This window comes from Thamnophis sirtalis, unplaced genomic scaffold (assembly GCF_051295495.1).
Source record: "Thamnophis sirtalis isolate CommonGarterSnake01/CBP01778 unplaced genomic scaffold, rThaSir2_p1.2 scaffold_3, whole genome shotgun sequence".
NCBI lineage: Eukaryota > Metazoa > Chordata > Lepidosauria > Squamata > Natricidae > Thamnophis > Thamnophis sirtalis.
The window spans coordinates 7,203,496-7,224,634 of record NW_028261383.1 but is presented as its reverse complement, the minus strand read 5'-3'; the positions used below and the strand labels follow the sequence as shown (position 1 = coordinate 7,224,634).

General features: G+C 39.6%; 1 protein-coding gene across 1 annotated transcript; it reads right to left on the bottom strand.

Moving 5' to 3' along the window:
* Window positions 1–11,995: 11,995 nt before the first annotated feature.
* Window positions 11,996–21,065, bottom strand: LOC106553104 (vomeronasal type-2 receptor 26-like). Its single transcript, XM_087707737.1, has 7 exons — window positions 20,923–21,065; window positions 19,949–20,234; window positions 17,145–17,206; window positions 16,901–16,964; window positions 15,397–15,609; window positions 13,527–13,653; window positions 11,996–12,906 (listed from the first exon to the last, which is right to left on the bottom strand). The coding sequence occupies exons 1-7, from the start codon at window positions 21,063–21,065 to the stop codon at window positions 11,996–11,998; spliced, it is 1,806 nt and encodes a 601-aa protein (XP_087563863.1).
* Window positions 21,066–21,139: the final 74 nt, after the last annotated feature.

Here is a 21,139-nt window from a genome sequence, read left to right as displayed (position 1 = left end):
TTTTCTCTGGTGTTACCCACCTTCCTGAGTGGAGATGGTCCCCTCCAGACAAGGGACACAATCATAGCAGCAAATTGGCTCTCCTTCCCGAGCCCACTTGACAAATCCAGGACGACATTTTTCCACACATTTGGACTGAGGAGGAGACTAAGCAGAAAAACAAGGAAGACCGAAGAACATATTTTAGGACTCACCATACTTGGAAAACTGAGGTAGACATGAACATGAACATTGCAGGCTCTGGACTTCACTTAGGAAGATATAAAATCTCTAACTATTAATCAATCAGAATAGATCTGGAAGGGACCCTAATTGTAGTTCTTAAACAATCAGCATCTTGTCTCAATACATAACTCGGCCTTAGAAATATCCCTTTCCAACTCAAGGCTTATCTAGATGTCCCACATACTGCTGCAAAAGATGTCTGACCATTTTTGAAGGACACTTGCTCATTATCTCAACTCCACCTCAATCAGAATAGAGCTGGAAGGGATATTGGAAGCCTTGTAGTCCAACACCCTAGGAGACTCTATACCATTTCTAATCCAAATCAAAGACACTCTCCTATTTAAGATGCAAAAGGAAGAATTCCTTAAAAAAAATAGGGCTGTCATACTTAATGGAGATGTGTTTACTGCTGAATTTCTTCAATTTATATAGCTGCCATCCTAGTTAAATAAAATTAAAATTGATTGCTTATTTTCTTGAACTGTAGTGAGATGAGAAGGCTTAGTCTAGAAAAAAGAAGGACTAGGGGTGACATGATAGCAGTATTCCAATATTTGAGGGACTACCGCAAAGAAGAGTGGGTCAACTTATTTTCAAAAGCACCAGAAAGCAAGATGAGAAAAAAATGGATATAAACCATCAAGCAGGGAAGAAACTGGAATTAAGGGGAAATTTCCTTACAGTGAGAACAATTAACCAGTGGTACAGCTTGCCTTCAGAAGTTGTGGGTGCTTCATCATTGGAGGTTTCTAATAGGAGATTGGACAGTTTCTTGTCTGGAATGGTATAGGGCAGGGTGGGTTTCAGCTGGAGCGCACCGGTATGCATGTACCACTTCGTGAAATTGAGTGTGCCTTCCCGTACCTGAGCTTCCGGATGCCCCGTACCGGAATGCTCCCTCCCCTGGCCTGCCCCCCTCACTCCCCCAGCCCATCCAGTCGCCACTCACTCGCTTGCCCCACCTGTCTGCACCATTCGTTTTCCTCCCTCTGCATGGATTTTTTCCCCCATTGGAAATGAGGCAGCTGTCTCTCTCTCTCTCTCTCTCTCTCTCTCACACACACACACAGACACACACACACACACCACATGTGTAAGGGGGACTGGATCAGCTGGGAAACTGGCAAAAAAAAATCCTCTCTTTCTCTGCTGCCGCAGCTTGCAAAACACACAGAGATGACGGCCAGCACTCCCCCCTCACCGCTTTCCCAGCCAGCCAGCCAGCCAGCTAGCCAGGGCTGCAGCCAGAAGGCTGTGGTAAATGACGAGAGCGCTTGCCAGCATCCCCGCCTCCTTCTTTTGTGAGCTGCAGCAGCCGAGACACAGAGGCTTCTTTTTTGCCAACCTCTCAGCTGATCCAGTCCCCCTTATACATGTGCCTTGCATTGTGGCAAGCGGTGTGTGTGTGTGTGTGTGTGTGTGTGTGTGTGTGTGTGTGTGTGTGTGTGAGTGTGAGTGAGTGATGTGTGTCTATTCCATGGCATGCCCAACACCTTCGGACACCCACAATTTTGGTTGCTAAGTAAGAGCATTGTTAAGTGAGTTTCACCACATTTTCCAAGTTGGCCATGCCCACCCGGTCACTCCCACAAAACAGACCACACCTACAGAATAGACTCTAAAAATTTTTAAAACCCACGACTGGTATAGGGACTCCTACCTGAGCAGAAGATTGGATTAGAAGACCTCCAAGCTCCCTTCCAGCTCTATTCTGATTGAGATGGAGTTGAGATAATGAGTAAATATCCCTCAAAAAGGGTCAGGCATCTTTTGCTGCAGTATGTGAGACATCCATACGAACCCTGTGTCGGAAAGGGATATTTCTAATGCCCATCTATGTATTGAGATAAGGTGATTATTGTTTAAGAACTACAATTAGGTGACACCAACTGCCATCAAAATGCAGATTTATTATTAGTTAAATTTGGGGGTCCTTTTTCCCCAGAGACTCTGAATGTAGCTAACAATCATGATAAACAATTGCTTTCAAAGGGTTTTTAGATAAATTGTTCTCTTACAAACTAAATGCCAATTCTAACTAGAATTTCTTTTCAAATTGATCCTTGTTACTCATTATCTCTCTTTGTCTCTTGAGAAATCTATATGCAGGTCAAGAAGCAACTAACGACACAGAACCACTGATTGGTTCAAAATTGGGAAAGGAGTCCTGCAAGGCTGTATACTGTTGCCCTGTCTATTCAACATACGCAGAGCACATCATGAGAAAGGCAGGGCTAGATAAATCAAAGTTGGACTTAAGAAATAAGAAGTGCAAAATGTTGAAACCCAACATTAAGAAAACTAAGATCATGGCATCTGTCCCTCTCAATTCCTGGCAAATATATGGGGAAGAAATGGGGTTAGTGACAGATTTCATTTTCCTGGGCTCCAAAATCACCGCAGATGGGGACTGCACCCAAGAAATTAAAAGACACTTGCCCCTGGGGAAGAAAGCTATGGCAAATCCAGACAGAATACTAAAAAGCAGAAACATTACCCTGCCAACAAAAGCGCCTATAGTCAAGGCTATGGTTTTCCCAATTGCAATGGATGGCTGTGAAATTTGGACCATCAGAAAGGCTGGCCATCAAAGAATTGAGGCCTTTGAACTGTGGTGCTGGAGAAGACTCCTGCAAGTCCCTTGGACTGCAAGGCAATCAAACCAGTCAGTCCTAGAGGAGATTAATTAGTATTAGTATTCGTATTTGGTTTATTTGTATGCCACCCTTCTCCAGGGGGGACTCAGGGCGGCGAACAACTCAAAGGGGAAAGGGAACATAAACAACAGTACACATAATTAAAATACACGAAAATCACACAGCCATACCAGTCGAGAGGGGAGGGGAACTCATCAACCCCAGGCCTGCCGGCACAGCCAGGTTTTGACGGCTTTCCGGAAGGCCTGGAGAGAGGTGAGGGTCCGGATCTCCGTGGGGAGTTCATTCCAAAGGGCCGGAGCTGCTACAGAGAAGGCCCTCCCCCGGGTAGTAGCTAGATGGCATTGGCTGGTGGACGGAACCCGGAGGAGGCCGACCCTGTGAGATCTGATGGGTCTTTGGGATTAACCCTGACTGCTCTTTAGAAGGCCAGATCCTGAAGATGAACCTTAAATACTTTGGCCACCTAATGAGAAGGAAGGACTCACTGGACAAGAGCCTAATGTTGGGAATGACAGAGGGTAAAAGAAGAAAGGGATGACAGAGAATGAGATGTCTTGATGGAGTCACTAAAGCAGTAGGAATGAGCTTAAGTGGACTCCAGAGGGTGGTAGAGGACAGGAAGGTCTGGAGGAATGTTGTCCATGAGATCACAATGGGTAGTCGGAGATGAGTTTACAACTAACAAAAACAACAACAACAACAACAACAACAACAACACTCATTATTTATCAAAAAGGTCTTCTTTTTGGATCAAAGTCAGGTTTCAGAGTTTCAGTATCTGGGATCAGGAAATTAATTCACATCTGACTAGTCTTATGACTTAGTATAAACCAAAAGTCTTGGACATTCTTCTTAAAACACAAAAGAGTCATGATCTGTGCTCTAAAAAGTAATCATCCGGGATTCATGTTGATGTGGCTGAATGAGCTTGAAAGTACGTTCCATATTTTAGCATCTGAAGGACAGCATGGTCAATAGTTCTAAAGCAATCACAGAAAACTGTAAAAATTCTACTTCCCACATTGAATTCTCAGTAAAGATCATTTACCATGGTGATCAGACTTAGCCCACTTGAAATGGTCCTAAGGCTTTGGAAAACAGAAAACACTGCAATATTTCACCTACATTGTTGAGCAAATTTAGCCATGACAAAACATCTTGGTTGATAACAAGTTTTTGTCTTTCAAAACTCCCCAGTAGTTTTTTGATGGTATTCTTCCCGCGGACAACCACCCAGCTTACAATGTTCAGATCTGCTGCTACATCTCCATTTTTGTCCATATACAGTTTCATCTTGGAAATATTGCAATACTCATTCTTCTCCAGAAATGGATGGAACTAGAATTAAGACATTGTTATTGTAAAAGTAGAACGCTTGATTTATTCTCCCATATAGTTTTTTCATATTCAAATCTTTCTTCTACATTTCAGATATTCTTAGTTGGGAGAACAAATGTTATCACTATCCTCAAAAGTAAAAAAAAATAAGGTTCAGCAATATTTGTCAATCGTATATTGGCAAAATATATTTTGTCAAAATACAATTGACAATTGTTTTTCACTGATAGGAAATATTGTAGAGCAAGTGATATATTATTTATAAATTCTTCAGGACAACATTGTGATTGCCAGAAAACATGGATTTGACAAGAAGTAAATTGCCAGGCTAAATTTCTCTCAGATAACAAGGTGGGAAACATGACCAGATGAGCTAATTTTTTTGTAGGCTCCCCCACTCATCATTTCTAGGTAGCATATCTCTCCCCCCCACATCCTCCATTGTGCACTGTGGGCCTTTCTTAGCACTGGTAGGTTGAGATGATTCCTTTCCTTGTACTTTGGAATCCTTCTCAAAAAGAACAATGTTGGATGGATGCTTGTCAAGATTCCATACTTGCCAGGGCTGCAGTTTTGGGCCTGCCAATCTATATTTGTCATCTTTCCCTCTCCTCCTGGATCTGGAGGAATATGCAGCATTCAAGACATGGACCAGAGTCTTAATGACAGTGTAAAGATCATGGTCATTTGAGATCCATTTACTATTACTTTTCTTTCGGGTTTCCAGGGGCATTTTTTGGGTGCATCTTCTCCTGCCTTTCACAGAAAAGACATGCTTTGAAAAAGAACAGTGAAAAGATTGACTTGCAAATTGGTGTTGCACAAAGATGTCAGGTTCAAAGTCATCATTTTTAGGGTTTTTTCCCCCCTGAAAAGCAAAGGTCCAAATACTATGGACATATTTGAAAAGAGAATAGTATTGAATTTCTGAATGCCAAAAGAGGGTCATGATCCAGACTTTTCTTGGAACAGGTCCTGGCAAACTTTCAAGTGGCGAATGAAAATAAAGAAGTCTATCCAAAAAGGAAGGATGCTCTATGAAGTGAACAAAGACATTGACTTGTCTCCACTTAGAGAGGACATCTTTGATGGATGCTGTATGTCCAGTCGTTGAGAATTGCTGTGATAAAACAACACAAATTCCATTCTTGACAAGCACAGGAGTCAAAGTCCTCATGAAATGCTCTCCATTTTCTGTATCTGCAGCAAAGAGACCAATCATGGTCCATCTGAAATGGAGGAGCAGTAGGACAATTGCTGGGTACTGGATCCCTTGTTTAGGGTGCATCCGGTGGAAAAAAGGAAATTGACTTTTATCACTCAGAGCCTCAGAAACAAAACCATAACTAATCTGAAAAAAAGCAGTGAAGAAGACTGTGTTATATATGGGATCAGATCAAATCCAAAATATTGGTGTTTTTTTTTTAATAAATCCAAATATTGTAGGTTCTCATGAACACATTGCAATTATTCATTTCTAATTAGATATTAGGCAATATCAAAATACAGACTATAAAACACAGAACATTAACACGAATATGCATAAGATAGAATTAAAGAAAAAAAATAAATGAAAAAGAAGTATAAACAAAGAATGAAAATCATATTTCTGTAGCACTCTTAAAATTTACCAGAATCATTCATATATATGCGTGATCTCAATACATTGTTTAGCTAATGTACAGTCCAAGATACTGATCTCCCTCCTTCTTATACAATCAGCATTCAGATAATAAATCTGTTTCAGTTGTTGTTCAGTTGATCCTTCTTCTCATGGCTCCATTGAGATCAAACCCCAATCACAAATAACTGCTTCTGTGAAGGGCTTTGATCAGTGCCAACAGTTTGTGTTCCATTTTAAGGGCAATCATTTTCCTCCACAATATTTTTCTGTTTATTGTATCAAATGCTGCTATGTCTGGGTTCCAAGTAATATACCCATAGCAAACAGAACAGACAACTATAAAGGCAGAAAAAATGGAGCTTTTGCCCTATAATTTCTAAGTCATTTATTTTCTTTTTATATATAAATAGAAACTACTATTTCCATTTTCCACCCAACTGGATATAGCACTTTTATATGTGTAAACGAATTGCCAATAGAGGGACCCACTAATTGTGATATGTTTTGAATACTTCAGACAATAATCAGTCTTCTGCAGTCTTCTTACTTATCTTAAAACCTTTTATGATTAATTTGATGATGAATTTATTGGGGGGAGGGAGATGGCATGTTGGCTAACATTTTTTTAAAAAAATAAGGTGGTTAGTTAATTCTCTAGCCCCTATAATTCCATAAGACATACACTGCATGTATTAACAATTGCAGATAAAATGAATCCATTGGGATTCTTTTCATGAATCTGGAATTTGTACATCATTGAAAATATCATTCTTTTGGCTGATATTGTGTACAGAATATTAGGTTCCCATCACTACTCTCCCATAGCTTTGTAGAGAAGATCTTTTGATGGGACACAAAGCTTTTATTTACCTTCATGGTGTACAGTGTAAGTGTCCAAAGCAATGAGGATGGTGTCATGAGAGGATATGTCTGTTTTGATCCTTGCTTCTGAGTATCCCAATCTCCAGCCTTGATGCCTCCATGGTGAGAAGCAGCTCTTGAATTCCATAGAGAAGATATAGTTGCATCTATTCCTCACACACCACCATACTCATATTACCATATAGAGAAACACACACAAACCTGTGATACTTTGTAGGGACCTCCTAATGTTGACATCTGGGTGGAGATGTCTCTTTTAGCTGCATCAAGAAGGGTCAAAATATTGTCTTTCCTTCCACAGCTGTAGTTGGGAACATTGGCTTCTCCACTGGACAGCATGTCCAGCAAGGCATCTGAAGTGTCAAATGTGTTAAAATATTTATCATGGATATTGTAACCCAATGTGAGATTGTGGAGGAGTTGTGGATTCCTGTTGACCATTTCAAAGTTGAAAATGAAGCCTGGAATTTTTGATGCATCATAAGATAAAGTACTGTTTAAAAAAAGGGTTCGTGTTATTACCATCACCAACAATAAAAACACCAAAATAGGTTTTTTCCCCCCAATATAATCCCCCCTTTTTTCTGTAACCCTACTGTGTAACCCTACTGAGTCAATACAGATCCAAAATCAGGCACTAAGACTAGTCACCCTTCATCATTTGTATTTGTGAAAGTTGAGAAGATGGGATGGGGATAGTCCTCACCAGGGTTAAGAATCACAAATAAACCATTAATTACAGCAATACTAATTTTCATCTGCCCCAGTAACCAGGATTCAACATCATTCAACCACTAAAGTAGAACTATCACAAAAGAAGAGGCTGTTTTATAAGTGGCACAGAAAAGCAACTCTAAAAACAATTCTCTAGTCTTATAAAGGTGAGGAATTTATTATCAATGAGCAATTTTAAATATATGATGACAATGGGCTGTGCTGGGTTAACTGCAACCATTTCAACCACACCTTTGAACAAAATTTAGTATTCAACTGATCAATTTTGGATTGGATGGGGAGAGGAAAATAATCTGAATTTCTTTGAAGTATTTTCTGTTCCATCTTTGGATGTTATGGAGTTCCATAATAACACATGGAAATGAAACCAATTCAAGAAAGCAGATCAATTCTGTAACATATGAGTAAGTGAAATAAGAAAAGAAGACAGAATTGCAAACTGAAGAAATGCAGTTACATCATAAAGAATAACTTACGATTGAGACTGATGATATGGAGCCATGTTGAAAGACAACATTATATCTGATAATTTTGTTGCAGTGACAACTATACTAACGAGATGATCTCCTGGCCTGTAGTAGCTCCATGGTTTTTTTCCACCTTGGTTCTTGAAATACATGAGGCACTTCATTCTAAGCTTCCCAGTGATTGACTGGGACATCAGCAACAACATCAGAAGCAGCAGAAACAGAAGGTCCATTATTCATGTGGCTGAATCAATTTCTTTCTTGTTATAAATAAAAACAAAACAAGCTAGAAGAATTCAAAACACTCTCACAAGATAGAAATACGGTGGCTTTCTTAATTCAAAAAGAGAGAAACCAAGTTTCATATGTAAAGGAGAAATTACATTGAAAAGCCTGTGCCAAAACCTGTATCAACAGAGGCATTTATCCTTTTCTGATCAAATATCCCTTCCTTGTTCTTTCAGTCTGATGTTTACATCAAAGGCAGTCCCTGGAGAAGTAGCAAAAGTCATCTCAAACACCCAGGTAGTGATAATGACAGTGAGAAACAATTTGTCCATTGGGGTTTCGGAACTTCTTCCACGATTCCGTTAAGAACTAAATGTTGGGTGTGGTTGGTCAGCAATTACAAATCGATCTAGTGGTTGAGCTGTTTAACTCACATTGTTCTATCTTATCAAGAAATAGGTTATGGTCACTGTTCCCCAAAGTTCCTATAACCTCTACTTCCTCAATTATTTCATCCCAATTAGTAAGGATTAAGTCCAGTATAGCTGTCCCTCTAGTTTTCTTGTCTACCTTTTGAATGATAAACTTGATCTCACACTCCCTGCAGAGTTTGTTTTCCAGTTGATGTCAGGTCACCATTACTATAGTGATTTCAGGGGTGGGTTTCTGCAGTCACTACTGCCAGTTTGCTTGTGGCTGCGCTGCACGAGTGTGCACACTTGATGCGGGCTTTGCTCTGCGCATGCACAGAAGCAAAAAGCAAGATAGCGGTGTCTATGGTTCCAGTGACCCAGGCCACCAAACCACTACTGGTTCAGCCGAACCAGTCCAAACAGGTAGGAACCCACCTCAGCTAACTTATTAGTAAAGAATTATTAGCAAAGAGTTATCTATTTCCTCCAGCTGGTTGGGTGGCCTGAAGTACACATCAATAGCAAATTCACTTCTTTTCCTGTAATATTTACCCAAATATTTTCAAAAAGGTTTTCATCCATTCTTTTGTGTATTTCTATGGAAGTGTAATAATTCTTTACAGAAGTGGTGTTCAGCAGATTCTGACCAATTCTGGAGAAATAGTAGCAGAAATTTTGAGTAGTTGGAGAACTGGTAAATACCACCTCTGGCCGGCACTGTCCCCATCTAGTCTCTGCCTCCAGAATCCCAGCTGATAGGGAGGAAATGAGGATTTTGCAGTAACCTTCCCCTGGAGTGAGGAAGCAATGAAGATTTTACAATATCCTTCCCTTGCCATGACACCAAGCCATGCCATGCCCACCAAGCCACACCCACAGAACCAGTAGTAAAGAAATTTGAATCCCACCACTGCATAGGATGCAACCTTCCCTCCCCAACTCTATTGTTGAGTCTGTTTTCGTTTGAACAATTAATATCCTTCTAGTTCTGTGTTCCAATGATGGGTTTTATCCCACCATCAACCTGTGCTGTGTTTCTGGCACTGATGCATCTTAAACATTTCTCCACAGGCAGAATAGAGTGGTAATTCACTAAAGGGGACAGTCAAAGGAGATGCATGATAGAACATGAGAAATGGTCAGAGGTTTTGGAATCATGTGTGAGTGAACTGCCTTAATTCCACTTCCAGAAGGGTGAGTTACCCAGCAATTTTATACTTGTTCTGATACTCATTCAAATGGTGGGATTTCAAGATAGCCATTATTACAGAAAAGACAATTCCACTGAGATGGTATGCTGGGCTGTAATGGTTTGATGGTTCTGCTCCATCCAGCTCCAGAGTCAAAGGACATTTGGTACAATGGACATCGTAGAAGCATCCCTAAAGTCAAGCTTGGTAAACAACAAGTATTTTGGAAAGAGTTTCAAAATGAGTGGCAAAGAAAGGAAATTTTCAAAAGAATTATAGCTCAAGCTATAGTACAAGATTGTAGTGGATGGCCATTGATTGATTTAATCACTAGGGATTAGACAGTGTATGTAAGAATGGCATCAACCACTACAAACTGGAAGTCCATGAAGTTAGTTGCAGTCCCACAATCAAACATGGTCAGGCTTTTCAAAATAGTTTTCCCTGGTATCTGCAATGGCACTAAAACCTCTAAGTGTTTAGATGGAGTAGGAGTTAGTCTTTGGGCTTCATTTGCAAGAACCTTCCCCAATTTAATACCCCACCTAAACCCAAAAGGGCTCAGCTGGATTTTTTTTAATTTTAATTTTTTTTATAAAAGACAAACAAAAGACAAACAAAACATATAAAACATACAACCTTCAACTGTTTCATATAGCGTGTCATTTGGCTACAAGTTTTTGTGCATCTTCCGTCTCACCACTCGTTTCACCGTGATACCAAGATCCTCCCCCAGCTGGATTTCTTGATAGGGTATTTTTCTTCCCTATGTCCCAGGCCACCACAGTATATGCAAATACATCACACTTGCCCCGGCCAGGGTCTGTGTCTTCTCAGAATCTGTCAAACTAGGCCAGGCCAATCTGCAAGGGTTCCTCAGTGGAAGTTTTTTCAGCAGTACACATGGGTTGAGATGTTGCAGGCATGACAACAGGCTTGGTACTGTGGGTTCTGGCCTAATCTATCTACAAGCATTACTGAATCAATTCTTACATTGTGAAAATTATTATCAAAAAAATTCATCTGCATCTAAAAAGATTGACACAGCTTGACTTTCATTATGTTGTTGTAAAATATTCTATTACCAATAGGCATTGGTCTTCATAAATAAACTCTTGAAAAATACTTTTTATCGATCAACCAAAACTAATGTAAATGATTTCTAATCACCATTCAATAGGAAATTGATCTTTAGTTTTTATAGTATCTCTATAACACTATTGCCTGGAGTTTTAGTTTTAATGAATAGCATTTTAAAATGTGATGTTAACACTTTTAACATGATAGTTTAGGCCTCTTTATTAGCTTCAGGAAAACAATTATTTTTCTTCTTTCCCGAGGCCATTACTTTTGGTATAGGAATATTTGCCTTTTGAACATTAAACAACAGAGTGTGTATTCCGAAAGTCCTTGAATACACTTTATAGGTTTTAAAACAGATACCCAGACTGAAAACAGCAATGAACCCATAAATCTGCCACCGATGGAATGTTATTTAAAATCAAAGTTTTCTATTTTTCAATGAAATTGAACATATAATCAATTTATCTTGTTTATTTGTACCATGCCCATCTTGACAAGAGGTGACTCTAGGTGGCTTACAGTTAAGAAAAAAATTAAATATTTAACACTAAAATGAAAAAAAATATTAACAATAAAATTAACAGTTATAGTTTTACCACTCGCTCTCTGAGGTATTACATAAATCAAATGTGTTGTATGTAACAGTTATTTATGTACCCTATAAATAGTTTTGAACCTACTTGAATACATTTGCAAGCTTTAAAATCCTGCTGGGAAAATTAATGTAACCAATAAATTTGCCACTTGTGGAATGTTACATATAATCAAAGTTTCCAATCGTTGAAGTATCACATACAATCAGTGTCTTTTATTGTTTTATTGCTTGCTTTTTGTTGCATCACATATTGTAAATGTATGCATCATTTATTTCTACATCCTACAAAAAGACTTGAAATCCCCCCCCCTTTTTTTTTCCAATAAATGCTATTTTGTTTCCTGAATTACCTGGTGATTTGTATTTTCAGGTAGGCAAAGAAGCCCCTTTACAAAGGTAAAAGTATTTTATTTACAAATTTGGGGACATTATCTTTCAAACACACTATTTATTTCAAGCAAAACCATTGGCCCACTTCTGAATGGAGAACAACTGAGACCATTTTCTAGGTGTGGCCTGTTGGAATATGTTGAGAGTTGAAATTTCTCTGTCTCACGTGTCTTCATTTCTTCTTGTTGTAAGTTGCTCCCTTGTATTCAGATCCGGCCTCAGCATGATTATGTAGCACTTGGGAATGAAGATGCAGCCAAGCAACCCAGCACTAGAGGACAAAATGGAGAATACCTGTACAGCGACCATGTATTTCCCTTTGGTGCTCAGATAGGTGGGTACAAAACTCACCCAGACACTGCAAAAGACCAGCATGCTGAAGGTGATCAGCTTGGCTTCATTGAAGGCCCCAGGAAGTTTCCTGGCCAGGAAAGCCACTGTGAAGCAGATGGCAGCCAGGAAGCCCATGTAGCTGAGAGTGATATAAAACATAACAACGGACCCTTCATTGCATCGCACATTTATCACTCCAGACAGAGAGTGGAAGTCAGAATCAGGGAATGGGGGAGAAACTCCAAGCCAGATGGAGCAGATGATAATTTGAACAGCAGAACAAAAAATGATGATGACATTAGCCAAGCTCTTCCCCAACCATCTCTTCACTTGGTTTCCTGGTTTTGTGGCCAGGAAAGCCAGCACCACTGTGATTGTCTTGGCCAAGAGAGAAGAAATAGCTACTGTGAAAATGATGCTGAACACTGTTTGTCGGAGAAGGCAAGTGGCTTTCCTTGGTTGACCAATGAAGAGAAAAGGAGACAAGAAGCAAAGCAGGAGGGAGACCAGTAGGATGTAAGAAAGGTCTCGGTTGTTAGCTTTGACAATGGGAGTTTCTTGGTATTTAATGAATATAATTAAAACAAGGCCTGTAAATAGAAACATGAGTAGGGCAAAAGACACCAGGATGATGCTCATATGTTCTTTGTACAACAGGAAGGATATAACTTTGGGGATACATTGAATTCGGTCCTCATTTGGATACTTATCATCAGGACACTTGGTACATTTTTCCATATCTGAGAAAATAAAAAAGTAAGATTTCCTCAAAATTCTGTCCTTTTAAATTTCAAGAAATACATTCTTGGAACAACAACTGATCCCAGGAGAATTTCAAATAAGCATTTGTTAATATTTGAAATAGAAAAAATTCTGAAAAATATAATCCTGGATGGCACTTCTTAATATAATGAACTCAGATTATGTGTAATTTATGAACTCTAGTAAGCTGGCAGAGAAAGCTAGAAGTGGTAATATAGGTGGAATGAGGTGCCTCCATAACTGTTTATAGCACTTTGTTTTAGACCACTAATACTTTCCCATATAGGCACCCATAGAATACATTGCAATAAACTTTCCAATAATCATCCTCAGACAATTCCTCAAGTTTCAAAGTAATCCGATCTTCCTAGAAGTCAAAATGTAGAAGGAAATTCCAAACTAAAAAACAAACAAACAGAGGAGATATTTTATATGGCAGTAGTAAAGGTTGCCCAATCTGCCACACTATCTTATCTCTTCCTAGTCCCAGATCATTTTGCTATTCTTCCCAGTTTTAGGCTGTTTTTAAACATGTATTTTCATGAAAAGGCTCTGGATGACTTCCACAAGACTTATCCTTTTGTTTGGTGTCACCCACCTTCCTGAGTGGAGATGGTCCCCTCTGGACAAGGAATGCAGTCATAGCAACAAACTGGCTCTCCTTCTTGCTCCCGCTTGACAAAGCCAGGATGACAACTTTCCACACATTTGGACTGAGGCAAAGGCTAAGGAGAAAGAAAAAGGAATGCCAAAGAAAATGTGTTAGGTATAACCATCTCTAGAATATAAAAATAAACATGAACATTAACAAAATAGTCTTGGGCATAACTTTGACAGAATAACAAAATAACAGTATAACAGACTTCCAAGGGACCTTGGAGGTCTTCTAGCACAACCCTCTGCTCAAGCAGGAGACCCTATACCATTCCATACAAGTGGCTGTCTAGGCTCTTCTTAAAAGCTTCCAGTGCTGGAGCATCTACACTTCTGTTTCTTCTCTGCCTTCTGGTGCTTTGGAAAATAGGATGACCTCCTCTTCTTTGTGGCCACCTCTCAGATATTGAAACACTGCTATCGTATTGCTCCTAGTGTTCCTTTTCACTAGTCTAGACATACCCAGTTCCTGCAACCATTCTTCATAAGTTTTAGTCTTCAGCCCTCTAATAATCTTTGTTGCTCTTATATGTACTCTTTCTAGAGTGTCAACATCTTTTTTTTACATTGTGGCAACCAAACCAGAATGGACAAGGTTATTTAAAAGGTCTAGCTAGGCATCCAAAACAAGGCCCTTTCTGTGAAGAACTGCAATTAGGTGACACCAGTTGGCATGGGAAGAAAGACCCACATTCATTATTAAAATTTGGAGCCATATCTTTGCCCAGAGGAACTTAAGATTAAAAAAAAACAATCATGCTAAACAATACCATTCAAGATTTCTCTCAGATGAAATGCCCTCTTACAAGCCAAAGGACAAATCTAAGTATCATTTCCTTTCAAATTAGCTCTTTTTAGTTCCAATATCAGGAAAGCATTTTTTAAAAATAAAAATCATGTTTAGGTGCTCCAGTTTTCCATGTCAGGGTATTATCTCATACCAGATCACTTATTTTGATTTTAGGTGAACTGAATGCCTTGGACCTTCTTCCAATGAACAGAAGACCTATCAAAGTGGGGCGAAAGTAAACTATAGATAATTCTGGCTATATTTGACCTGCTTAATACTTTAAAGACTATGGTCCTTCCCTTTCGGGAGACACTGAACACAGCAGGAAAATCTGAATCCGGAGGCATGTTTGCCACAAGGACCATGGGGGTATTTATCCAGTCTTGATTCATTTTCATTGTTCAAACCTGAATTTGGGAACTGTTTAACAGAGTTGCCTTTTCCTTCACTGTTTTAGATTAAGGAACAAGCAAAGTTGAATCTATCAGCACCACAATCCTCAGCACTTGAGGTACTATGTCCTCCATTTTATGGAGATACCAGATTCTGTAGGACCAAAGGGCTATGACCTGTGTCCTGAATATTTGTCACCCAGCATCCCATGTCAGACAGCTCAGAATCAGCTTAGAATAGTGTCCCAAGGATGCTTTTTTCAGGAGGCAACTGGACTTTTTGGTTTTTCTTTGAAGATGCTTCGCTTCTCATCCAAGAAGCATCTTAAGCTGAAATGTCTTGAAAGAAAAACCAGAAAGTCCAGATGCCTCTTGAAAAAGCATCTTTGGGACAACCATGACCTGGATGACTGAGAATCTCCATAGACGCTTTGAACAGTGCTCCAAATATTAGCATGTCAAGGACTCTGATGAATAGTACTGATGCATCTAAACAGTCTAAGAAAAATGTGATATTTCTACTCTCCACATTAAATTCTCAGTGGTCAGCCACCTTGTTGATTATCCTGGGCCAACTTGAAATGGGTCCTCAGGGTTTCAGAAATAGAGAAAGGACACCAATATTTTCCCACCTTGCTGTTCAGGCTTATCCATGACAGAGTATCTTTATTGACAATAAATCTCTGCCTTTCAAAAGTCCCCAGTTGCTTGTCGATGGGATCCAACCTGGGAAGAAGCATCCAGCTTATGACATTCAGATCTGCTGCTACATCTCCATTTTGGTCCAAGTACAATTTCCGATGGGAAAGGTTGCAAAACTCATTCTTCTCCAGAAATGGATGGAACTAGAATAGAAACACCCAGGGATTTTAAAAGCAGAAAACTTGGTTTCTTATCCCAGGTGGTCTTTTCACATTTGCATCTTTCTTCTATAGTTGTCTAACTTATAAATATTGTGAGTTGGGAGAACAGGTATTACTACTACCTTCAAAAGTAAAAAAAAGGCTCAGATAAATTGGCCAATCATAGATTGAAAAAATACCTATTGAATAATATAATTGTCCAAATTTGTCCATTAAAGGGAACATTTTGGAACACATCTCAAATAAATTGAATAGAGAAACAAACAAATAAAATCCTTGGTCAGAATAAAGTGATTATCAGAGAGCAGGGAGTTCTCAAAAAAAAAGTTGCTAGACTAATCTTCTTCCAGATGGGAAACTGATGAGCTAATACTACATCATTGTAAGGGTGCATTAAGAGAATCTTGAACATCTTATAATAGAGATCTTCCACTAACTTCAAAATTGTCTCATGTAGAGTGCATTGCAATAGTCCATGCAGGAGATAACCAGGGCTTGAGTGACTGAGCACAGGGACTTCTGATAAGGAAAGGGTGCAATTGGTGCAATAACATATAATGTTGTGCAAAAGCTATCAAAGCTGTGACTGCCACTTGCTCTTTCAGACCATGTTTTTCAGGATTAACAAAATCCCATCCAAAACTAAAAACTTGAGTCTTGAAGATGCATGCAGCTGAAGCCATTTGGTCTTGCCAGAGTTCAGCCAAAGCCTTGTTTTCTCCATTCCAACAATATTATTCTCTGAGTGATTAGGTGAGCCAAGCTGTTGGCCTTTTATACTACAAGGAGGTTGAGAAGGTTATTCTCCCTCTTTGAGATTCACGATAGCAATCACACTAGCAATAGTACTTATATACAGCTTTGTAGGGCTTACAACCCTCTCTAAGTGGTTTATAGAATCAGTCCTCATTTTATTGACCTCTGAAGGATAGAAGGCTGAGTCAACCTTGAGCCTGTCAGGATCGAACTGCTGGCAGTTGGCAGAATTAGCCTGCAATACTGCATTCTAACCATTGTGTAGCCACAGCTTTACATAGCAATATAACTTAGACTTATATGCAGCTTCACAGCACTTTACAACCCTCTGTAAGTGGTTTACAGAGTCAGCATATTGCCCCCAACAATCTGGGTCCACACTTTACTGACCTCAGAAGGATGGAAGGTTGAGTCAACCTTGACCCTGGTGAGATTCGAACTGCCAAATTGCAGGCAGTCAGCAGAAGTAGCCTGCAGTACTATATTCTAACCATTGCACCACATGGCTTTTGCATACCTGCCATGGCTGCAGCCTTGGAGCCCCCAACTTCTCTTTGCCCTTCTTGCTTCTCTTCTTGGATCTGGAAGAATATGCAGTTTTCAAGGCATGGGCCAGACTCTTAATAACACTATGCAAGTGGTGGTGAAAAGGGATCCATATCCTCCTCCTTTCCTGTATAGGCTTCAGTGGTGCTTTTTGGGTGCATCTTTTTCGACCTTTGACAGAAAAAATGTGCTTTGAAAATGAACAATGAAAATACCGTGCTTCCAATTTCACATAGAGTTTGGTTCCAAGGGGATCATCTTCTGGCCTTCTTTTTTCCTGAAAAGCAAAGTTCCAAATACTGTGGGCATATTTGTATAGATCCTCCCTTCTCGATACCAAATACCCGATGGCTCCCATGATCCAGATTTTTCCTTCAATAGGTCCTGGCATACTTTCAAATTTAAACTGGAAAATTCGAATTCTGTCCCAAAGGCTAATATTTTCTATGTAGTTCACAAAGACATTGACTTGCCTCCACTTAGACACATCATCACCAAGAGGTGCTGTGTATCCACTCGCTGAGAATCGTCGTGATATAACAACACAAATTCCATTCCTGACAAGCACAGGAGTAAAAGTCCTCATGAAATTCTCTCCCTCGTCTGTGTCTGAAGTCATGAGACCAATCAGGGTCCATCTGAAATGGAGGAGGATTTGGACAATTGCTGGATATGTGATCCCTTTTTTGGGAAGAATCCGGTGGAAAAAAGGGAATTGACTTTTATCATGTAGAGCCTCTGAAACAATTGCATCACTTATCTGAAAAAGCAATGAAGAGTACTATGTTACAATTGGAGTACTAGATTCGGTAGTAGCTTTGCTCTGACTTGCCCAGGCAAAGCCCTCTGGCACAGCTGGCAATGGGATGTGCATGTGCAGCTGGCATGAAGAACAGGGTGGCGATGGCAGCAGCTTTTTCAGCATGTTCAAGACCTCTGGTAGTTTTCGGCGGCCTCCAGCCAGCCTCTGCTGCCAGGAAGCAGCTGGCAAAGAGGTGGCAGCTGTCAGGCTTCTTGTAGTCACCCCAAAAAAGAGAGCTTGCCTTCCAGAGTCCAGACCAGCTGCTGTGGGAGGAAGGTAAGCAGCCCGAAGAAAAGGCAGGTGTGGGGGAGGAAGCGGAGCTAGGGATGGGGTCTCTGAAGGAGCAGAAATGGGACAGGCAAAGGGAGAGCCGGCGGCATGCAGGAGGAGGCCTTTGACAGATTAGGCCTGACCTGGGCAGAAAATAGGTAGATAGGTAGAAATTCCATTTTTTCCTATCAGTTCCGTGGGCATGGCTTGATGGGGGGCATGTGACTGAGTGGGTGTGACTGACATTGAGTCAGCCACACCCACTCAGTCACATGACACCCCTCCACCAAGCCACAACCTGAGAACCGGTAGGAAAAAAATGAACACCATACCTGTCCATAATATTTCCCTTTTTATGGTGTCAAATGCTGCACTAAGATTTAAAAAGCAGCAAACAATTGTTTCTCCTAACTGACATATTTTGTATTCCAGATGTGGCCTTACTATATGTTAGCTTTATAAAGTGCTCTAATATTTCACATGATTTTGATTCTATACCTCTGTTTATACAACCAAGGATTGCATTAGATTTTTTGGCTGCTACTGCACACTGCTGACTCATTTTTAAGTAATTGTCCACTAAGACTCCAAAGTCCCTCTCATAAATACTGTTTTGTGAGCCAGATTTTGCCTAATCTGTATTTGTACCTTTGGCTTTTTTGTCCAAGTGTGAAACTTTGTTTTCCTCCACATTAAATTTCATTTTGTTGGATAGGGCCCATTGTTCAAGTCTATCAAGATATTTTTGGATCCTGAGCTTGTCATCTGGGGTATTGGCTATTCCTGCTAGCTTAGTGTCATCTGAACATTTGATGAGTTCCCCTTCTATTTTCTTATCTAAGTCATTTATAAAGACATTGAAGAGTACTGGGCCTAAGACAAAACCTTATGATACCCTACTGCTTACCTCCCTCCATGTGGATTTGGTACAAGTAAGGACTACTCATTGAGTACAGTTTGTCTGCCTATTAGAAATCCAACTGCTGGTGATGCTATCTATGTCACTTTTTTCTAGCTTACCAAGTAGTAGATTATGGTCTATTCTGTGAAATGCCTTGCTAAAATCTAAATATACTATATCCGCAGGATTTTGATAGTCTACTAATTTATTTACTTTGCCAACGATTAAAATAAGATTGGTTTGGCATGATCTGTTTATAACAAACCTGTGCTGGCTACTAGTTATAACTGTATTTGTTTCTAGATGTTTACAGATCTGTTTTTTTTAATTATTATTTCCAGTATCTTCCCAGGTATTGATATTAGGCTGATTGGTCTGTAATTTCTTGGGTCTGGTTTTTTTCTCATTTTTTGAAGATGGGAACTACATCAGCTCTTTTCCAATCCCTTGGTAGTTCCCCAGTGCTCCAAGATTTTTGAGTGATGGGATACAATGGTTCTGAAAAACATCTGCCATTTCTTTTAGAATGCTCAGATGTAATCCATCAGTCCTGGTGATTTATATTCATCAAGGTCAGACAGATGTTATCCTACTATTTTCTTGCTTATTTTAATTTTTATTTCTAGCCTGTCTTTTACAGTTATGTTGTTGGTAAGTTGGGCAATAGTTTTCTTTTGTGTGAAGACTGATGAAAAAGATTGAGATTCTTTCATGAATCATGTATTTGTTCACCATGGAAAATATTATTTTGTACAACTCACAACTTCACCTTCCTCTTTCACAGAAGACCCTTTGATTGGACATAGAGCTTCTCTTCAACTTCATAAGGATGCAGAAGAAGCTCCCAAAGCCATGGGGATGGTGTCTTAAGAGGATATGTCTGCTTTTTTCTCCTTACCCACAGAGCACCCCAATCCAAAACCTTGACAGAAAGCCATTGTGAAAAGCAGCTTTTGAATTTCATAGGCAAAATATGGTTAGATCTATCACTCACCCACAATCTCTCCCTCACTTTACCAGATGGAAAAGCATACACACAAACACACCTGCGGGACTTTGTAGGGGCCTACTAATGTTGACATCTGGATGGAAGTTTCCCTCTTAGCTCCATCAACAACAGCCAAAAGGTTTTCCTTCCTTCCACAGCTGTAGTTGGGAACATTGGCTTGTCCAGTAGAGAGTATGTCCAGCAAGGCTTCTGAGGTGCCAAGGGTGCTGACATAGTTGTCATGCAGGTTGTAGCCAAGTGTGAGATTGGGCAGGAGCTGAGGATTCTTGTTGATGGTTTGAATGGCAAAAGCCAGGATTAGTAGTTTAAAATAAAGTCCTGCACTGTAAAAAAAAATGTTTGTGTTGTTACCATAATTAACAAAAACAACAAAAATATTATTTTTTTCAATGTAATCCTTTTTGTTTCTATACATCTACTGTGTCTTAAGCCAACAGCACAGATCCAAAGCCAAAGCCAAATAACAGCCACCCATCAGCATCTAATTTTTATGAGCATTGGCAGATAGTCTTCCACCATGGTTAAGAATCACAAATACATCGTTATTTCTACCAGTTCTAACTTTCATCTCCCCAAAAACCTGTATTCAAAAATATTCAATTATTAATGTAGAACCACAATGAAATGATCATGTTTCATAAGTGACCCAGAAAAGGAACTGTAAAAAGAAACAATCCTTTATTCCTCTAAGAATCAGGCATTGAATATCAAGGAGTAGTTATTTCAATATGGAAATAGCTGGACAGAGGCATCCCATGGCCCTCTCAATCACTACTTTCAATGGAACTCAGTATCCCAGTGATGAACATACTATTTGAAGGAAAAGCATAAATTATTGGGACTTGTTTCAGGTTTTATTTGCCACATGTTTGAATTTGAGTCTATTCTACAAAGAAAGACAAAGTAGGAAGCCATGAAAATCAAAACTCCTGCAATATAGGAGTAAGTGAAATAAAGAGTATTAGAAGTGCAAATGGAAGTAATGCAATTACATCACACTGAATAACTTACGAGCGAGACTGACTAGAAGGAGCCATGTTGAAAGGCAACTTCCTAGGTAAGGATGTGGTTTCAGTTGAGACTGTAGCAATGAGATGGTCTCCTGGTCTGTAATAGTTCCATGGTTTTTTCTCATCCTGGATCTCAAAATTCATTGGGCATGTCTTTCTAACCTTCACAGAAACTGCCTGAGACACCAACAGCATCAGAAGCAAAATATCCATAATTT

Bases quoted from the DNA above. Each gene is read 5' to 3' on its own strand.
- LOC106553104 (XM_087707737.1), bottom strand. From the start codon at position 21,065: ATGAATTTTGAGATCCAGGATGAGAAAAAACCATGGAACTATTACAGA. The intron at 20,235-20,922 runs GTAAGTTATTCA...TTTTTTTTACAG, and splicing joins CCTTCTAGTCAGTCTCGCTC to TGCAGGACTTTATTTTAAAC. The intron at 16,965-17,144 runs GTATTTTCATTG...ATATTCTTCCAG, and splicing joins TATGTGAAATTGGAAGCACG to ATCCAAGAAGAGAAGCAAGA.